The sequence below is a fragment of the Oncorhynchus mykiss genome, chromosome 18, assembly GCF_057628025.1.
Source record: "Oncorhynchus mykiss isolate SJ-2025 chromosome 18, ASM5762802v1, whole genome shotgun sequence".
Taxonomy (NCBI): Eukaryota; Metazoa; Chordata; class Actinopteri; order Salmoniformes; family Salmonidae; genus Oncorhynchus; species Oncorhynchus mykiss.
Genome location: NC_143039.1, coordinates 60,886,120 through 60,904,918, shown reverse-complemented (window position 1 = coordinate 60,904,918; position 18,799 = coordinate 60,886,120). Strand labels below are relative to the sequence as shown.

At 43.8% G+C, this 18,799-nt stretch overlaps 1 protein-coding gene across 1 annotated transcript in view; it reads right to left on the bottom strand.

The window, feature by feature from the left end:
* Positions 1-28: 28 nt before the first annotated feature.
* LOC110496511 (ankyrin repeat and IBR domain-containing protein 1) overlaps positions 29-18,799 on the bottom strand; it is a 28,291-nt gene continuing 9,520 nt past the window's right edge. The window contains exons 7-21 of the mRNA XM_036953238.2: positions 13,015-13,132; positions 11,701-11,912; positions 11,204-11,292; positions 10,828-10,972; positions 10,460-10,617; positions 8,606-8,694; positions 8,304-8,434; positions 7,995-8,129; positions 7,662-7,748; positions 7,461-7,527; positions 5,898-6,043; positions 5,566-5,744; positions 5,388-5,439; positions 3,585-3,708; positions 29-3,487 (exon numbers count right to left, since the gene is read on the bottom strand). Coding sequence (XP_036809133.2) covers positions 1,635-3,487; positions 3,585-3,708; positions 5,388-5,439; positions 5,566-5,744; positions 5,898-6,043; positions 7,461-7,527; positions 7,662-7,748; positions 7,995-8,129; positions 8,304-8,434; positions 8,606-8,694; positions 10,460-10,617; positions 10,828-10,972; positions 11,204-11,292; positions 11,701-11,912; positions 13,015-13,132 — 3,585 coding nt within the window. The 3' untranslated portion in view covers positions 29-1,634. The remainder of the gene's footprint in view (positions 3,488-3,584; positions 3,709-5,387; positions 5,440-5,565; positions 5,745-5,897; positions 6,044-7,460; positions 7,528-7,661; positions 7,749-7,994; positions 8,130-8,303; positions 8,435-8,605; positions 8,695-10,459; positions 10,618-10,827; positions 10,973-11,203; positions 11,293-11,700; positions 11,913-13,014; positions 13,133-18,799) is intronic.

The window sequence follows — 18,799 nt, the reverse complement described above, 5'->3', positions numbered from 1 at the left end:
TTATTGAGAGTAAACGTTTTACTAATACTTTCAGTCCTTGGCCACATCGAACGTCACTGTCTGTCATATGGACTGGGAATGGATCAAGTATCACCTATGAAAGTGCAAATAACAACAAGGTTTATGGTTGCCAGGGTACAGTAATATAAAAATCAGATGCCTGGGTTACAAACTATGACACAGCCACTGGCCTTGAAACTTTCAATTAAGTACCAAGAAAATACAAAACAAAGAAAACAAAAAGAAATCTAATAAAAACCTTAGTGTGAATCAAATTGGACTAAATAAACAATTATCTTAACTTAAAACAGTGGTGTTGTACAAAAAAATACACTCCAAATCCAGACTTCAGTGTTCCATTTCATGTTTTGTATGATCAGCGCACGTCACATCGCACCCTACTATAAACTAGTGCACTACTCCAGATGGTTGCACACTACACGCAACAGTTAAGTTAAACCATGGTTGCGTTTCTAAATGTTATTCTATATCCAATGACTACTTTATTTAAGCAGCTTATTACAATTAAATAAGATAAATATGATTTTAGAAATTATATTATAAACTCTTGTAGACTGCAGATTCATCTCTATAAAGTTGACTATATTATAATCATCCTACCAGTGCTAACCATCTCTATAACACCAACACAAGAAAAATAACAGCTTCCTGTCCTGTACCTAGTCAAAGACCTGGGAGAGTAGAAGTGCTGATCTAGGATCAATTGAGCCTTTTAGATCATAATGAATAAGATTATATAGAAAGGGAGGACCTGGTCCTAGATCAGCACCACTACTCTGAGACACTTGATACATATGACCACAGACCACAGCTGCTTCCAAAAACACATCTTATCTCAAGAGGAAAGGAAACCATGTCAAAAACAAAACAACCCTATAGTAGTAATAATAGTCATACTATTCTTTGCACGTTGCTTGAGGTTCCATATGAAAAAAAGGGGATTCTCAATAAAAATGAGGCACACTGATCAACTCAGCCGTGGACTGTTTCTAAAGAGTAGCCATGTCACGGTCCCGCTCTCTCTCCCTCGCTCTCTCTCTGTCATGGAGTTTTGATCTGGATAAATAAAGGTTGAATAAACAGTAAAACAACTCGCCCTGGTCTTAGGCTGAGGAGACCACATACAGTCAGTCCATCAGTAGTGGAATGGATATGGACAATAAAATCACTAAAGTCACTCATATTTGATTGTATTTAAACACATCTCATCTGCTCTGATCAACTCTGGTCACTGCATGACCTGATCAGATCTGGGTCACATGACCTGACCAGACCTGGGTCACATGACCTGACCAGACCTAGGTCACATGACCTGACCAGACCTGGGTCACATGACCTGACCAGAACTTGGTCAAATATACTAATTAGCTTTCGGTGCCCAGCAAGCTAAATCAAGTGGACACCCCATGTTAAATGTCAGACTTTTCTCCTGTTCTTTCCTCTAAGTGCTTTTCATCCCCAAATCTTTCCTAAGCTCTTTCTCTGATAATGCTATTAATCACTCTCTCTTCCTCTCTTTTCTCTCCCTCATCTCTGTCACTGCTGCTTATCATTACCTCGCTCCCACTCTCCTCCTCTCTTCCTCCTGCTCTCTGTCATCTGTCTGTCTGTTGTCACACCAGGTGAACTTGCTCTTCCCACTCCGGGCGTGATTGGTCCTCCACTACCCAGGCGGTGGGGCTTGAGTCTGTCTTGGTAGGAGTGAGGTTGTCATCTCCACAGTGTGTGTGTGAGTGTATGTGTGTGTCCAATGCGTCCTGCGACAGGTCCGACACAAACCCTGTGACTACACACTCCACATACTCCTCACCCTCACAACACTCCAGATCCAGAGTGCTGGGTCTTTTAACCTCCAGGCTGTCTCCAGGGCCGGGGGAGCCAGCCTGTCCCCTACCCGCCTCTCCCTGCCGTAGCTCGGCTAGGGCCTCCCCACTGAAACTGGCCTGGGCGTCAGGAGGGGAATCACTCTTTGGGTCCCCACCATCTTGGAGTGAAACAGTGGGTGAGTCTGTCTCTGTGTCCGGAGGTGAGTATTTCTCCAGGGGTGAGCCAGTCTCGGAGCTAGCTGAGGGGATGAGGTCGATGTTCTGGGGGCTGTCCTGGGGGTGTGTGTGTTGGATCCAGGCCATGATGTTGTCCAGGAGCAGGGCTTCAGCTGAGGGGTCCAGGCGCTCCAGGCAGCCCGGGTCACTGGGGGTGAAGGGACCACCTGGAGGGACCACTGGGGAGACGAGTTCTGGGTCTGGGGAGGGGAGCAGGAGGCCGTGGGGGTCTGAGGAAGTGCGGCATGGGTCAGGATTCGAGGTGTAGTCTGGGTTAGGGGTGTAAGGGTCCAGGTTAGGGTTGTAAGGATCTGGGTTAGGGTTGTAATGGTCTGGGTTAGGGTTGTAAGGGTCTGGGTTAGGGGTGTAAGGGTCTGGGTTAGGGGTGTAATGGTCTGGGTTAGGGGTGTAAGAGTCTGGATTAGGGGTGTAATGGTCTGGGTTAGGGGTGTAAGGGTCTGGGTTAGGGGTGTAAGGGTCTGTGTTAGGGGTGTAATGGTCTGGGTTAGGGGTGTAGTGGCTGGAGTGGCAGCAATGGTGGTGGTTCTGGTCAGGATGTGTGTCCTGGGTGCAAGATATGGTTTGGTCTGGTTCAGGGTTATGGGGAAGGCTGAACATAGCATATGGCTCTGGGTCTGAGGGGTAAAGGCTTGTGTGTTTAGGGCTAGAAGATGCTGTAAGGTCTGTGTGAGAAGGAGATGTTTTAGTGTAGAGGCTGGGTTGGCAGTGAACAGAACTGTAGAAGGCATTGATAGTGGGATGGCCACGGTTTTGGTTTTGACCACAATTATGGTCGTGTTCTGGAGTGAAGGGAATGTTGATAGTGGTATGGTCCTGGTTATGATCACAGGTGTGACCGTAGCCGTGTGTATAAGGTGTGCTGAGGTCAGGTTCCAGAACAGCATAGCTGTGGTCAGTTGTATAAGATGTGTAGCTAAGGTCCTGACTCTGACTGTACCTGGGGGAAGGGTTGTAGTGGTCGTAGGTGTGATCTAAGCTATATGGCGTAGGGATATTAGTGTTGTCTAGGGTATATGGAGTAGTTATTTGTCCCAGTCTCATCAGACTTTCTCCTAGCTCTAACAGCTCAGCATTTAGCGACTGGTTAGGGTCTGGTCTAGGGAGGTTAGAGGAGCCACTGGCCCCCAGAGAACCACCCACACTGGAGGGGTCCTGAGTCTCACTGAGGCTCCCCACCCCTGGACCCATTACTGGCCCTATATCCAGACCCTGTCCAGACCCAAGCCCTGGGCCCTCAATCACACCAGAGCCTCTTTCCAGTCCTCCTCCCATCCCTCTCTCCATTTCTCTCTCCCTCCGTGAGTCCTGTAGTGACAGTTGGATGGCCAGTAGAATGTTGGGGTCATCTTCATCCAGTGACCTCAGAGGCTGTCTCCGCCCCTCAACTCTCTCCTGGAGGACCTCTGTCACACGTAACAATAACAACACAAGAAAACGTCAAAGAAACACAGGCCCTACTGATAAATGACTGTGTGTGTGTGTGTGTGTGTGTGTGTGTACCTGTATTCTCAGGGTTCTGGTTGGGCTCAGGAGTACTGCTGTTGCTCCTCAGACTGTGTAAACTCGGCATGTCTCCTCTACGACGCGGCCGGTGTCTCCGCCGGTACTGGAAATCAGCATACTCCTACAGGTAGTACATTATACAGGTAGTACATTATACAGGTAGTACATTATACAGGTAGTACATTATACAGGTAGTATATTATACAGGTAGTACATTATACAGGTAGTACATTATACAGGTAGTATATTATACAGGTAGTACATTATACAGGTAGTACATTATACAGGTAGTACATTATACAGGTAGTACATTATACAGGTAGTATATTATACAGGTAGTACATTATACAGGTAGTACATTATACAGGTAGTACATTATACAGGTAGTACATTATACAGGTAGTACATTATACAGGTAGTACATTATACAGGTAGTACATTATACAGGTAGTATATTATACAGGTAGTATATTATACAGGTAGTACATTATACAGGTAGTACATTATACAGGTAGTACATTATACAGGTAGTACATTATACAGGTAGTACATTATACAGGTAGTATATTATACAGGTAGTACATTATACAGGTAGTACATTATACAGGTAGTACATTATACAGGTAGTACATTATACAGGTAGTACATTATACAGGTAGTACATTATACAGGTAGTACATTATACAGGTAGTACATTATACAGGTAGTATATTATACAGGTAGTATATTATACAGGTAGTACATTATACAGGTAGTACATTATACAGGTAGTATATTATACAGGTAGTACATTATACAGGTAGTACATTATACAGGTAGTACATTATACAGGTAGTATATTATACAGGTAGTACATTATACAGGTAGTACATTATACAGGTAGTACATTATACAGGTAGTACATTATACAGGTAGTATATTATACAGGTAGTATATTATACAGGTAGTACATTATACAGGTAGTACATTATACAGGTAGTACATTATACAGGTAGTACATTATACAGGTAGTATATTATACAGGTAGTACATTATACAGGTAGTACATTATACAGGTAGTACATTATACAGGTAGTACATTATACAGGTAGTACATTATACAGGTAGTATATTATACAGGTAGTATATTATACAGGTAGTACATTATACAGGTAGTATATTATACAGGTAGTACATTATACAGGTAGTATATTATACAGGTAGTACATTATACAGGTAGTACATTATACAGGTAGTACATTATACAGGTAGTACATTATACAGGTAGTATATTATACAGGTAGTATATTATACAGGTAGTACATTATACAGGTAGTACATTATACAGGTAGTATATTATACAGGTAGTACATTATACAGGTAGTACATTATACAGGTAGTATATTATACAGGTAGTACATTATACAGGTAGTACATTATACAGGTAGTATATTATACAGGTAGTACATTATACAGGTAGTATATTATACAGGTAGTATATTATACAGGTAGTACATTATACAGGTAGTATATTATTTTTTTATTTAACTAGGCAAGTCAGTTAAGAACAAATTCTTACTTTCAATGACGGCTTAGGAACAGTGGGTTAACTGCCTTGTTCAGGGGCAGAATGACAGCTAGGGATTCGATCTTGCAACCTTCTGGTTACTAGTCCAACACTATAACCACTAGGCTACCTGCCGTGTGGTAACATGGATGTTTGTGCTAAGATGGAGGATGTGGCTACAAATATGGACCTGTTGCTCAAATTCTCATAGAGAAACAGTATAAAAGCTTGACCATGGTGTTATGTGTAGTTACCTCAGGAGAGGTGAATCCCAGGTACTCCCAGTCCCATGATCCAGCAGGGAAACTGAAACACATTCAATATAGAGCTTTGTAAAGAAAGGCCAACCCTGTTCTGTCTACTGCCTGTTGGGAAAAATATATCTTTCTCTCTCTCTCTCTCTTGCTCTGTCGGTCTCCCTCCCTCCCTCACCTCCTCCTAGGTACTTCAGGTGAGTCGTTAGGGGCCACCCCTCTAGCCACCGAGGCCAGGAACTCCTCTCTCTTCTGCTGTACCAGACAGGCAGCGCTGACTATCTTATGACACGGCGTACGCAGGTAGGGACGGTTCACCTTCTGAGCCAAGTCCTCCACCGCCATCTCCAGATCAGTCTGGGGAACAGAGGGATGAGTAGAAGGGTAGAGAAATAGGGAGAGAGTGGAGGGTGAGGAATTAATCTCTCTCGCACGCACGCACGCACGCACGCACACACACACACACACACACACACACACACACACACACACACACACACACACACACACCTGCATGAGTTCAAATATCTCCTTCTGTGTGCTGTGAGGCTGGAGGAAGAATCCGTAGGGGTAGGAACACTTCAACACACGACGTGTCTTCAACAACTCACACACACCGTCCTCTATAAATCTGGTGTCTGGGGGGGAGCCCTCACCTAGAGGAGAGACACACACTGCTGTTAGAAACAGAAACACACACACTGCTGTTAGAAACACACAAATACACACACACTGCTGTTAGAAACACACAAATACACACACACTGCTGTTAGAAACACACAAATACACACACACTGCTGTTAGACACACACAAACACTGCTGCTAGAAACAGAAACACACACACTGCTGTTAGAAACACACAAATACACACACACTGCTGTTAGAAACACACAAACACACACACTGCTGTTAGAAACAGAAACACACACACTGCTGTTAGAAACACACAAATACACACACACTGCTGTTAGAAACACACAAACACCGCTGCTAGAAACAGAAACACACACACTGCTGTTAGAAACACACAAATACACACACACTGCTGTTAGAAACACACAAATACACACACACTGCTGTTAGAAACACACAAATACACACACACACTGCTGTTAGAAACACACAAATACACACACACTGCTGTTAGACACACACAAACACTGCTGCTAGAAACAGAAACACACACACTGCTGTTAGAAACACACAAATACACACACACTGCTGTTAGAAACACACAAATACACACACACTGCTGTTAGAAACACACAAATACACACACACTGCTGTTAGAAACACACAAATACACACACACTGCTGTTAGACACACACAAACACCGCTGCTAGAAACAGAAACACACACACTGCTGTTAGAAACACACAAATACACACACACTGCTGTTAGAAACACACAAATACACACACACTGCTGTTAGAAACACACAAATACACACACACACTGCTGTTAGAAACACACAAATACACACACACTGCTGTTAGACACACACGCACACAAACACTGCTGCTAGAAACAGAAACACACACACTGCTGTTAGAAACACACAAATACACACACACTGCTGTTAGACACACACGCACACACACTGCTGTTAGACACAGAAACACACACACTGCTGCTAGAAACACACAAATACACACACACTGCTGTTAGACACACACGCACACAAACACTGCTGCTAGAAACAGAAACACACACACTGCTGTTAGAAACACACAAATACACACACACTGCTGTTAGACACACACGCACACAAACACTGCTGCTAGAAACAGAAACACACACACTGCTGTTAGACACACACGCACACACACTGCTGTTAGAAACAGAAACACACAAATACACACACACTGCTGTTAGAAACACACAAATACACACACACTGCTGTTAGAAACACACAAATACACACACACTGCTGTTAGAAACACACAAATACACACACACTCACACACACCATACGCAGGACACACCATCCTCTCCCTCCATCGTTATACAAGAGGAGAGGCAGAGACAGCCTCTGAGGTAGAAAGTAGAGTCAGATAGGTCAGAGACTCACATCCAATGAAGGCTCTACTCAGCTGTTCCATCTTCTCTTTGGCTGTTTTCAATAGTCTCTGTTCTAACTAGAGAGAGAAACAGAGAAGATACAGGGGGGTAGAGAAAGAGAGAGAGCGAGAGGGATAGGGAGAGACATCACATTTTAGAAAACAACATTGGTAGATATCATAAATACAATTTCATGCTGTGTGTGTGTTACCTTATAGCTGTGTTCATGGTTCTTATAGCGGCTGTAGTAGTGCATGAAGCGGTCCAACTCCTGAAAACTCTTGTGCTTCTTTTCCGCCTGAAAAACACACACTCCTGTCAAATACTTAACGTAAAATGTCGGAGTGTGTGCAGTGCTAGTGTGTGTGGAATGTTGTTCTTCTATCCTTGTGTTGACCTGAAATCCGCAAATATCCCCATTTTAAGCTTAGGGTTAGGTTTAGGGTTAGAATTAGGGTTAGGCGTTAGGGAAAATAGGATTTTTAATGGAAATATATTTTAGGTCACAACGAGGATAGAAAAACAAGTATGTATGTGTGTGTACCTCTCCAGTCATCTCTTTGGACTGCTCCTCTAGCTGTGTGATGACCTCATAGCGTGTACAGCGGTAGTATCCTCCAGTTGAAGAGCTGTGTTTCTTCCACTCTTCCAGACAGATCCAGCAGAAGTCATATTTACACTGCAGACAGAGAAACAGGTATTGTACATCCATGGTAATAACCCTGTCTTATTGCTTTAATATGGTGTCCCACAAGGCTCTATGTTGGGACTGCTTCAATATCTTCCTCAACGCCATTAAAATGTAGCAAAGCTGGTGTGTGTGTGTGTGTGTGTGTGAGGTGTGTGTATGTACCTTGGCACACTGCATGTGGTTGCAGCCCTCATTCTTCTGTATGGGAGACTTGCAGTTGGCACAGGGTTTAGAGTTGGTTAACAACCACAGACAGTTAGCTGCATCCTCATACGACTCCGATACACCTGCCACTGGATACAAACACACACATACAAGCACATTCGCACATGTACACAAACATCACCAACATGCACACACACACATACCAAGATCAGCATATACAATCATGCGTTTATTATAACATACTGTATATCTGTGTGTGTGTGTGTGTGTGTGTTTTGTGTGTGTGTGTCTGTGCTCACACTCTTCTGGCTTCATCTCTGAGACTTTCTGCAGCCACATCCTCCATGTCTGACAGTCGCATGGCTCATGGGCCTCACCTAGACACTCCCTGGAGAGAGAGACAGATAGAGGAGAGGAGAGAGAGAGAGAGAGAAAGAGAGAAAGAGAGAGAGAGAGAGAGGAGAGGAGAGAGAGGGGAGAGAGAGAGACAGAGGAGAGAGACGGAGGGAGAGAGAGAGAAGAAGAGGGGGAGAGAGAAAGAGGAGAGACAGTTAGAGGAAGAGAGAGAGGGGGAGAGAGAGAGAGACAGATGGAGGAAGAGAGAGAGGAATAGAGGGAGAGAGAGACAGATGGAAGACAGAGGGGAGAGAGAGGAGGGAGACAGATGGAGGAAGAGAGAGAGGAATATAGGGAGAGAGAGACAGATGGAAGACAGAGGGGAGAGAGAGGAGGGAGACAGATGGAGGAAGAGAGTAAGAGAGGGGGACGAATATACATATACAGTGCATTCGGAAAGTATTCAGACCCCTTCACTTTTTCCACATTTTGTTATGTTACAGTCTTATGTTACAGTCTTATTCTAAAATTGATTACATTTTTTTATCCTCATCAATCTGCACAATACCCCATAATGACAAAGCAAAAACAGAAATGTCTAGAAATGTTTGCAAATTATTATTTTTTAAACCCAGAAACATCACATTTACATAAGTATTCAGACCCTTTACTCAGAACTTTGTTAAAGCACCTTTGGCAGTGAGCCTCGAGTCTTCTTGGCACACCTGTACTTATGGAGTTTCTCCATTCTTCTCTGCAGATCCTCTCAAGATCTGTCAGGTTGGATGGGGACTGTCACTGCACAGCTATTTTCAGGTTTCTCCAGAGATGTTCGATCGGGTTCAAGTCCGGGCTCTGGCTGGGCCACGCAAGGACATTCAGAGACTTGTCCCAAAGCCACTCCTACGTTGTCTTGGCTATGTGCTTAGGGTTGTTGTCCTGTTGGAAGGTGAACCTTCGCCCCAGTCTGAGGTCCTAAGCGCTCTGGAGTAGGTTTTCATCAACGATCTCTCTGTACTTTGCTCCATTCATCTTTCCCTCGATCCTGACTAGTCTCCCAGTCCCTGCCCCTGAAAAACAACCCCACAACATGATGCTGCCACCACCATGCTTCACCGTAGGGATGGTGCCAGGCTTCCTCCAGACGTGACGCTTGGCATTCAGGACAAAGAGTTTAATCTTGGTTTCATTAGACCAGAGAATGTTGATTCTCATGGTCTGAGGGTCCTTTAGGTGCCTTTTGGTAAAGTTCAAGTGGGCTGTCATGTGCCTTTTATTGAGAAGTGGCTTCCGTCTGGCCACTCTATCATAAAGGCTTGATTCGTGGAGTGATGATTGTCCTTCTGGAAGGTTCTCCCATTTCCACAGAGGAACTCTGGAACTATGTCAGAGTAACCATCGGGTTCTTGGTCACCTCCTTGACCTTAATATAGACAAGTGTGTGCCTTTCCAAATCTTGTCCAATCAATTGAATTTACTACAGGTGGACTCCAATCAAGTTGTAGAAACATCTCAAGGATGATCAATGGAAACAGGATGCACCTGAGCTCAATATCCAGTCTCACAGCAAAGGGTCTGAATACTTATGTAAATGTCATATTTCTGTTTTTTACTTCTAAAAACCTGTTTTTGCTTAGTCATTATGGGGTGTTGTGTGTAGATTGATGAGGAAAAACATTAATTTATTCCATTTTAGAATAAGGTTGTAACGTTACAAAATGTGGAAAAAGTGAACGGGTCTGAATACTTTCTGAATGCACTGTATCATTCTCTACGTTTAAGAGTTTTCCCCATGAGACGGTCTGATGTGTGTGTACCAGCAGAAGAGGTGACCCTTGCCACAGTCGACTGCAGGGGAGGGCAGCAGGGGGAACCCCAGGTGGTTGACCCCCGGACCAGGCCTGGTCAGTCTGACCGCTCTCTCACACCGCACTGCCGGGCACCACCGAATAGATGGGTTGTTCTCCACGAACGCCTAGAGAAGATACAGGCAGGCAAGCACACACACACACACACACACACACACACACACACACACACACACACACACACACACACACACACACACACACACACACACGCAGACAGGGAGGAGAGATAAGATGCTTTGAGAGCGACATTGTGTGTGTGAGTGTGCATGTGTGTGTGTGCGTGCGTGTGTGTACGTGTACGTGTGTGTGCGTGCCTTGATGTCGAACTGCAGGTATCGTTTGTCCATCTCTCTGGAGACAACACTCTCTATAACCTGAACAGGCACCAGCTGGTAACAGTCACAGGCAGGACAGAAGATGTTATGAGCCTCACCCTCCTGGATCTTCACATTCAGAAACCTGAAACAAATCACATCCAATTCAATCATTATTGGATCTACAGTCAATATTTAAATTGATATGGCTGGCTCTTGCCATTTATACTGTGCATTCCTGCCTTCCAGATTGTGTATATTTTTCTATTCAGTTTATACGTTATATTGTAATATGTGTCGTATAGGCCTGTGACAATTGAATTTCCCATGAGAATCCATTGTGTTTAATTCAATTCAAACAGTGTAAGTGACGTACCCTTCCCAGCAGGCTCGGCAGAACTCATGACCACAGGACATGTCTATTGGGTCTTCAAACACTGAGATGGAACACAGGCAGATCCCACACTGGAGGGAAAGAGACACCCCACACAGTCAGAGGTATACACTACATCACACACAAACACGCACATATGCGTTACGGATGTCACGTTGCTTAGCAAGTACCACTCTCAAGCTCGTTTCGGTTCATACCTGGCTGGAACTCGAGACCTCTACTTTGCTAACACACGTGACCGCCCTCCTTAACAATGTTCTAATGGTTGGAGACACCCAAAAGGTACTAATTGGATGGCTCCATTCTCAACATTTCAAGCTAGCTGTGGAGTGGGCTTACGGTACGTTCTTAACTCTGTTACACACACACACAGGTAGCCAGGGCTTGATGATTGGTTGGTTAGTAGGATCAGGTGTGCTCGTGCTGGGGTAGAACAAAACTGTGCAACCTGTCCTGGACCAAAATGTCATGTGACTCACCGTAGTCCCTCCCTCCTCCCCTGGGGTGAGGCAGCTGTCAGTGAGGGACGTGAGGGTTAGGGTGAGGGGGGAGCGAGGGGTGCGCGGGGAAGGCAGGGTGTCCCAGGCATTGCACCCGCTGGGCGGGGGTGTGGGCATCAAGACCCCAGACCGCTGGCAGCACTCCTCAGAATCACTCATCCAGGCTTCCAAAAGCTTCTCTCTGTCCCAGTCTGTTACACACAGAGACAGAGAGGTTAGAGTGACACACACACCTTCATCAGCTCCTACGTGTCCCAATTAGATACACAGAGACAGAGAGGTTAGAGTGACACACACACCTTCAACAGCTCCTACGTGTCCCAATTAGATACACAGAGACAGAGAGGTTAGAGTGACACACACACCTTCATCAGCTCCTACGTGTCCCAATTAGATACACAGAGACAGAGAGGTTAGAGCGACACACACACACCTTCATCAGCTCCTACGTGTCCCAATTAGATACATAGAGACAGAGAGGTTAGAGCGACACACACACCTTCATCAGCTCCTACGTGTCCCAATTAGATACACAGAGACAGAGAGTTTAGAGTGACACACACACCTTCATCAGCTCCTATGTGTCCCAATTAAATAGACAGAGACAGAGAGGTTAGAGCGACACACACACTTTCATCAGCTCCTACGTGTCCCAAATAGATACACAGAGACAGTATACACACACACCTTCAACAGCTCCTATGTGTCCCAATTAGATACACAGAGACAGTATACACACACACACACACACCTTCAACAGCTCCCAATTAGATACACAGAGACAGAGAGGTTAGAGCGACACACACACACACACCTTCATCAGCTCCTACGTGTCCCAATTAGATACACAGAGACAGTATACACACACACACACACACCTTCATCAGCTCCTACGTGTCCCAAATAGATACACAGAGACAGTATACACACACACCTTCAACAGCTCCTATGTGTCCCAATTAGATACACAGAGACAGTATACACACACACACACACACACACACACACACACACACCTTCAACAGCTCCTACGTGTCCCAATTAGATACATAGAGACAGAGAGGTTAGAGCGACACACACACCTTCATCAGCTCCTACGTGTCCCAATTAGATACACAGAGACAGTATACACACACACACACCTTCATCAGCTCCTACGTGTCCCAATTAGATACACAGAGACAGTACACACACACACACACACACACACACACCTTCAACAGCTGCTACGTGTCCCAATTAGATACAGAGACAGTTTACACAAACACACACACACATGAAACACACACACACCGTGTGCTCTGAGCAGTGCCTCAGCGGTGAAGAGAGGAGCCTGCAGCATGTCAGCTGTCTCCACTATCAACATGTCCTTCAGTCTCCTCAAGTCCTGCAGCTTCAAACCCTCATAGGGCTGGGGATGAGAGGGGAGGGAGAGAGGGGAGAGATAAAGAGAGAGAGGGAGAGAGAGATTAAGAATTGAAAAAGCTAGGAAAACATTTGATCAAAAACCATAACAGTATGCTTGTCCCTCTGTGGCTACTTTTCACAGCAAATGCATCTCTGATTTAAAGTGTGTTTGTGTGACTTGATTTATTTCATTATTATAGTGTCTTGCATCTTCAAGATGACCAGCCCACGTTGGCTTACAAGACACTGTATCTGCAGTAGCAAAGACATTTTTCCACATTTTGTTGTGTTAATAAAAAATGGATGAAATTGAGATTTTGTGTCACTGCCCTCCACACAATATCCCATAATGTGAAAGATGATGCAATCTCGATTGCACTCCACACAGTCCTTTCCCACCTGGACAAAAGGAACACCTATGTGAGAATGCTGTTCATTGACTTCAGCTCAGCATTCAACCCCATACTGCCCACGAAGCTCATCAATAAGCTAAGGACCCTGGGACTAAACACCTCCCTCTGCAACTGGATCCTGGACATCCTGACGGGCCGCCCCCAGGTGGTAAGGGTAGGCAACAACACGTCTGCTACGCTGATCTTTAACACTAGTGCCCCTCAGGGGTGTGTACTTAGTCCCCTCCTGTACTCCCTATTCCCTCATGACTGCATGGCCAGGCACGACTCCAACACCATCATTAAGTTTGCTGACGACACAATAGTGGTAGGCCTGATCACCGACAATGATGAGAAAGCCTATAGGAAGGAGGTCAGAGACCTAGCAGTGTGTTGCCAGGACAACAACCTCTCCCTCAATGTGAGCAAGATGAAGGAGCTGATCGTGGACTACAGGAAAAGGAAGGCCGAACAGGCCCCCATTAACACCGACAGGGCTGTAGTGGAGCAGGTTGAGAGTTTCAAGATCCTTGGTGTCCACAACACCAACAAACTATCATGGTCCAAACACACCAAGACAGTCTCCCCCTCAGGAGACTGAAAAGATTTGGCATGCGTCCCCAGATCCTGAAAAGGTTATACAGCTGCACCATCGAGAGCATCCTGACCGGTTGCATCACCGCCTGGTATGGCAACTGCTCGGCATCTGACCGTAAGGCGCTACAGAGAGTAGTGCGTACAGCCCAGTACATCACTGGGGCCAAGCTTCCTGTCATCCAGGACCTCTATACTAGGCGGTGTCAGAGGAAGGCCCAAAACATTGTCAAAGACTCCAGTCACCCAAGTCATAGACTGTTTTCTCTGCTACCACACAGCAAGCGGTACCAGAGCGCCAAATCTCGGACTAAAAGGCTCCTTAACAGCTTCTACCCCCAAGCCATAATACTGCTGAACAATTAATCAAATGGCCACCCAGACTATTTACATTGACACCCGCCCCCACCTCTCTATTTGTTTTGTACACTGCTGCTACTCGCTGTTTACTATCTGTGCAGTCACTTCACCCCTACCTACACTTACAAATTACCTCAACTAACCTGTACCCCCTCACATTGACTCGGTACCAGTACACCCTGTATATAGTCTCGTTATTTTATTTTATTGTGTTACTTTATATTATTTTTTACTTTAGTTTATTTGGTAAATATTTTCTTAACTCATCCTTGAACTGCACTGTTGGTTAAGGGCTTGTATGTAGGCATTTCACTATAAGGTCTACCTACACATGTTGTATTCGGCGCAGGTGACAAACAAAGTCACCTGCGCCGAATATGATATGAAATATGTTTTTAGAAATCTTTACAAATTAATAAAAAATTAAAAGCTGAAAGGTCTTGAGTCAAAAACTACTCAACCCCTTTACTATGGCAAGCCTAAATAGGTTAATGAGTAAAAATGTGCTTAACAAGTCACATAATAAGTTGCATGGACTCAATCTCTGTACAATAATAGTGTTTAACATGATTTCTGAATGACTACCTCATCTCTGTACCCCACACATACAATTATCTGTAGGTCCCTCAGTCGAGCAGTGAATTTCAACCACAAAGACCAGGGAGGTTTTCCTATGCCTTGCAAAGAAGGGCACCTATTGGTAGACATTGAATATCTCTTTGAGCATGGTGAAGTTATGAATTACACTTTGGAAGGAAACCGCTCAAGGATTTCACCATGAGGCCAATGGTGACTTTAAAACAGTTACAGAGTTTAATGGCTGTAACAGGCGAAAACTGAGGATGGATCAACAACATTGTAGTTACTCCACAATACCAACCTAAATGACAGAGTGAAAAGAAGGAAGCCTGTACAGAATACAAATATTCAAAACCATGCATCCTGTTTTCAATAAGGCACTAAAGTAAAACAAAAAAATGTAGCAAAGAAAAGTACTTTATGACCTGAATACAAAGCATAATGTTTGGTGTGAATCCAACACAACACATCACTGAGTGCCACTCTTCCTATTTCCAACCATGGTGGCGGCTGCACCATGTTATGGGTATGAGTGTCATCAGCAAGGACTAGGGAGTTTATTAGGATGAAAATAAACGGAATAGAGCTAAGCACAGGCAAAATCCTAGATGAAAACCTGGTTCAGTCGGCACTGGGAGCCAAATTCACCTTTCAGCAGGACAATAACCTAAAACACAAGGCCAAATATACACGTGTTGATTACCAAGATCAGTGGCCTAGTTACAGTTTTGACTTAAATCGTCTTGAAAATCTATTGCAAGACTTGGCTGTCTAGCAATGATTAACAATCAACTTGACAGAGATTGAAGAATATTGTACAATCCAGGTGTGCAAAGCTCTTAGAAAGACTCACAGCTGTAATCGCTGCCAAAGGTGATTCTAATGTATTGACTCTGTGGTGTGAATACTTCTGTAAATTAAATATTGTGCCAACATTTAGAAAAACATATTTTCACTTGTATGTACATGGGTGAGAATTGTGTGTACATGGGTGAGAAAAAACATATATATTTAATCCATTTTGAATTCAGGCTGTAACACAACAAAATGTGGAATAAGTCAAGGGGTATGAATACTTTCTGAAGGCATTGTATATACTGTATGTTGATTGTGTAAATTCTGTATCTATATATATATTGTCCATATATACTGGTTCTGTATATTGTTTATTGTGGCAGCACCATTTCACAGAGTCAATACCCCTTAATGACAAAGCGAAAACAGGTTTTTAGACATTTTTGCAAATGTACAGAAATAGCTAATTTACATAAATATTCAGACCCTTTTCTATGAGACTTCAAATTGAGCTCAGGTGCATCCTGTTTCCATTGATCATCCTTGAGCTGTTTCGACAACTTTATTGGAGTCCACCTGGGGTAAATTCAATTGATTGGACATGATTTGGAAAGGCACACACCTGTCTATATTAAGGTCCCACAGTTGACATTGCATGTCGGAGCAAAAACTGAGGTCGAAGGAATTTTCCATAGAGCTCCGAGACAAGATTGTGTTTGAGGCACAGATCTGGGAAAGGGTACCAAAAAAAGTTCTGCAGCATTGAAGGTTCCCAAGAACACAGTGGCCTCCATCATTCTTAAATGGAAGAAGTTTGGAATCACCAAGAATCTTCCTAGAGCTGGGCGCCCAGCCAAACTGAGCAATCGGGAGAGAAGGGCCTTGTTCAGGGAGGTGACCAAAAACCCGATGGTCACTCTGACAGAGCTCCAGAGTCACTCTGTGGAGATTGGAGAACCTTCCAGAAGGACAACCATCTCTGCAGCACTCCACCAATCAGGCCTTTATGGTAAAGTGGCCAGACGGAGAGTGGCTCAGCCAGAGCCCGGACTTGAACCTGATCAAACATCTTTTGAGAGACTTGAAAATAGCTGTACAGCGACACTTCCCATCCGACCTTTTTAGGATCTGCAGAGAAGAATGAGAAAAACTCCCCAAATACAGGTGTGCCAAGCTTGTAGCGTCATACCCACGAAGACTCGAGGCTGTAATCTCTGCCAAAGGTGCTTCAACAAAGTACTGAGTAAAGGGTCTGAATACTACTGGAAAAAAAAAATTATTAATACATTTTAGAATAAGGCTGTAACGTAACAACAATTGGAAAAGGTCAAGGGGTCTAAATACTTTCCGAATGCACGGTAGGTTCATCCGAAAAAAAATCTAAAATTGATAAACAAAACAAAAACCTACTTTAATGATAAAGCTTATCTTGACGTATAGTCTATGCTTTGCAAAAGAAAATTGCACCCAGAAACACGTATTTTCTAAATAACCATTCCAGCTTCTCTTAGTCTCTAACCCAAAATAGTTCTGGTTTCAGTTGTTACATTTTATCAAACAAGGTTACTGTCAAATCATCATATAAAGTACAGTACAATAAAAAGCGCAGTTCATTCTCAATCTCCCCTGAATCGCAAACAGTACATAGCTGCTCTTCTTCCATTATTGCATTAAACCTATCTTAATTGCCAGAGGAAGTATCCTGGTTCTCAACTAGGCACACAGTGACCTTTGGTTTCTTGTTAGGTGAGAGGTGACATAGGGTTCCAGATCATAGTTGTTTTTGATTTGGTTGTTCTGAGTTTTGGTTTAAGTCATATATCAGTTGGCCATTTTTCTTTGTAGCTTTCACTTGTGTTTGATCATGTTGACATCGTAACTTCTTTCTAAATATGTGTTGTAGATTTGCTTCCTTAAAAACGGAATTGAGTTCCTTTGTCCATGGGTAATTGAGTTCCTTTGTCCATGGATAATTGAGTTCCTTTGTCCATGGGTAATTGAGTTCCTTTGTCCATGGGTAATTGTGTTCCTTTGTCCATGGGTGATTGAGTTCCTTTGTCCATGGGTAATTAATTTCCTTTGTCCATGGGTAATTGTGTTCCTTTGTCCATGGGTAATTGTGTTCCTTTGTCCATGGGCAATACATTTCCTTTGTCCATGAGTAATTGTGTCCCTTTGTCCATGGGTAATTGTGTCCCTTTGTCCATGGGTAATTGAGTTCCTTTGTCCATGGGTGATTGAGTTCCTTTGTCCATGGGTGATTGTGTCCCTTTGTCCATGGGTAATTGAGTTCCTTTGTCCATGGGTAATTGAGTTCCTTTGTCCATGGGTAATTAATTTTCTTTGTCCATGGATAATTAATTTCCTTTGTCCATGGGTAATTGTGTTCCTTTGTCCATGGGTAATGAGTTCCTTTGTCCATGGGTAATTGAGTTCCTTTGTCCATGGGTAATTGTGTTCCTTTGTCCATGGGTAATGAGTTCCTTTGTCCATGGGTGATTGAGTTCCTTTGTCCATGGGTAATTGTGTTCCTTTGTCCATGGGTAATGAGTTCCTTTGTCCATGGGTAATTGAGTTCCTTTGTCCATGGGTAATTGTGTTCCTTTGTCCATGGGTAATTGTGTTCCTTTGTCCATGGGTAATTGAGTTCCTTTGTACATGGGTAATTGATTTCCTTTGTCCATGGGTGATTGAGTTCCTTTGTCCATGGGTAATTGTGTTCCTTTGTCCATGGGTAATTAATTTCCTTTGTCCATGGGTAATTGTGTTCCTTTGTCCATGGGTGATTGTGTTCCTTTGTCCATGGGTAATTAATTTCCTTTGTCCATGGGTAATTGTGTTCCTTTGTCCATGGGTAATTGAGTTCCTTTGTCCATGGGTAATTGTGTCCCTTTGTCCATGGGTAATTGAGTTCCTTTGTCCATGGGTAATTTAGTTCCTTTGTACATGGG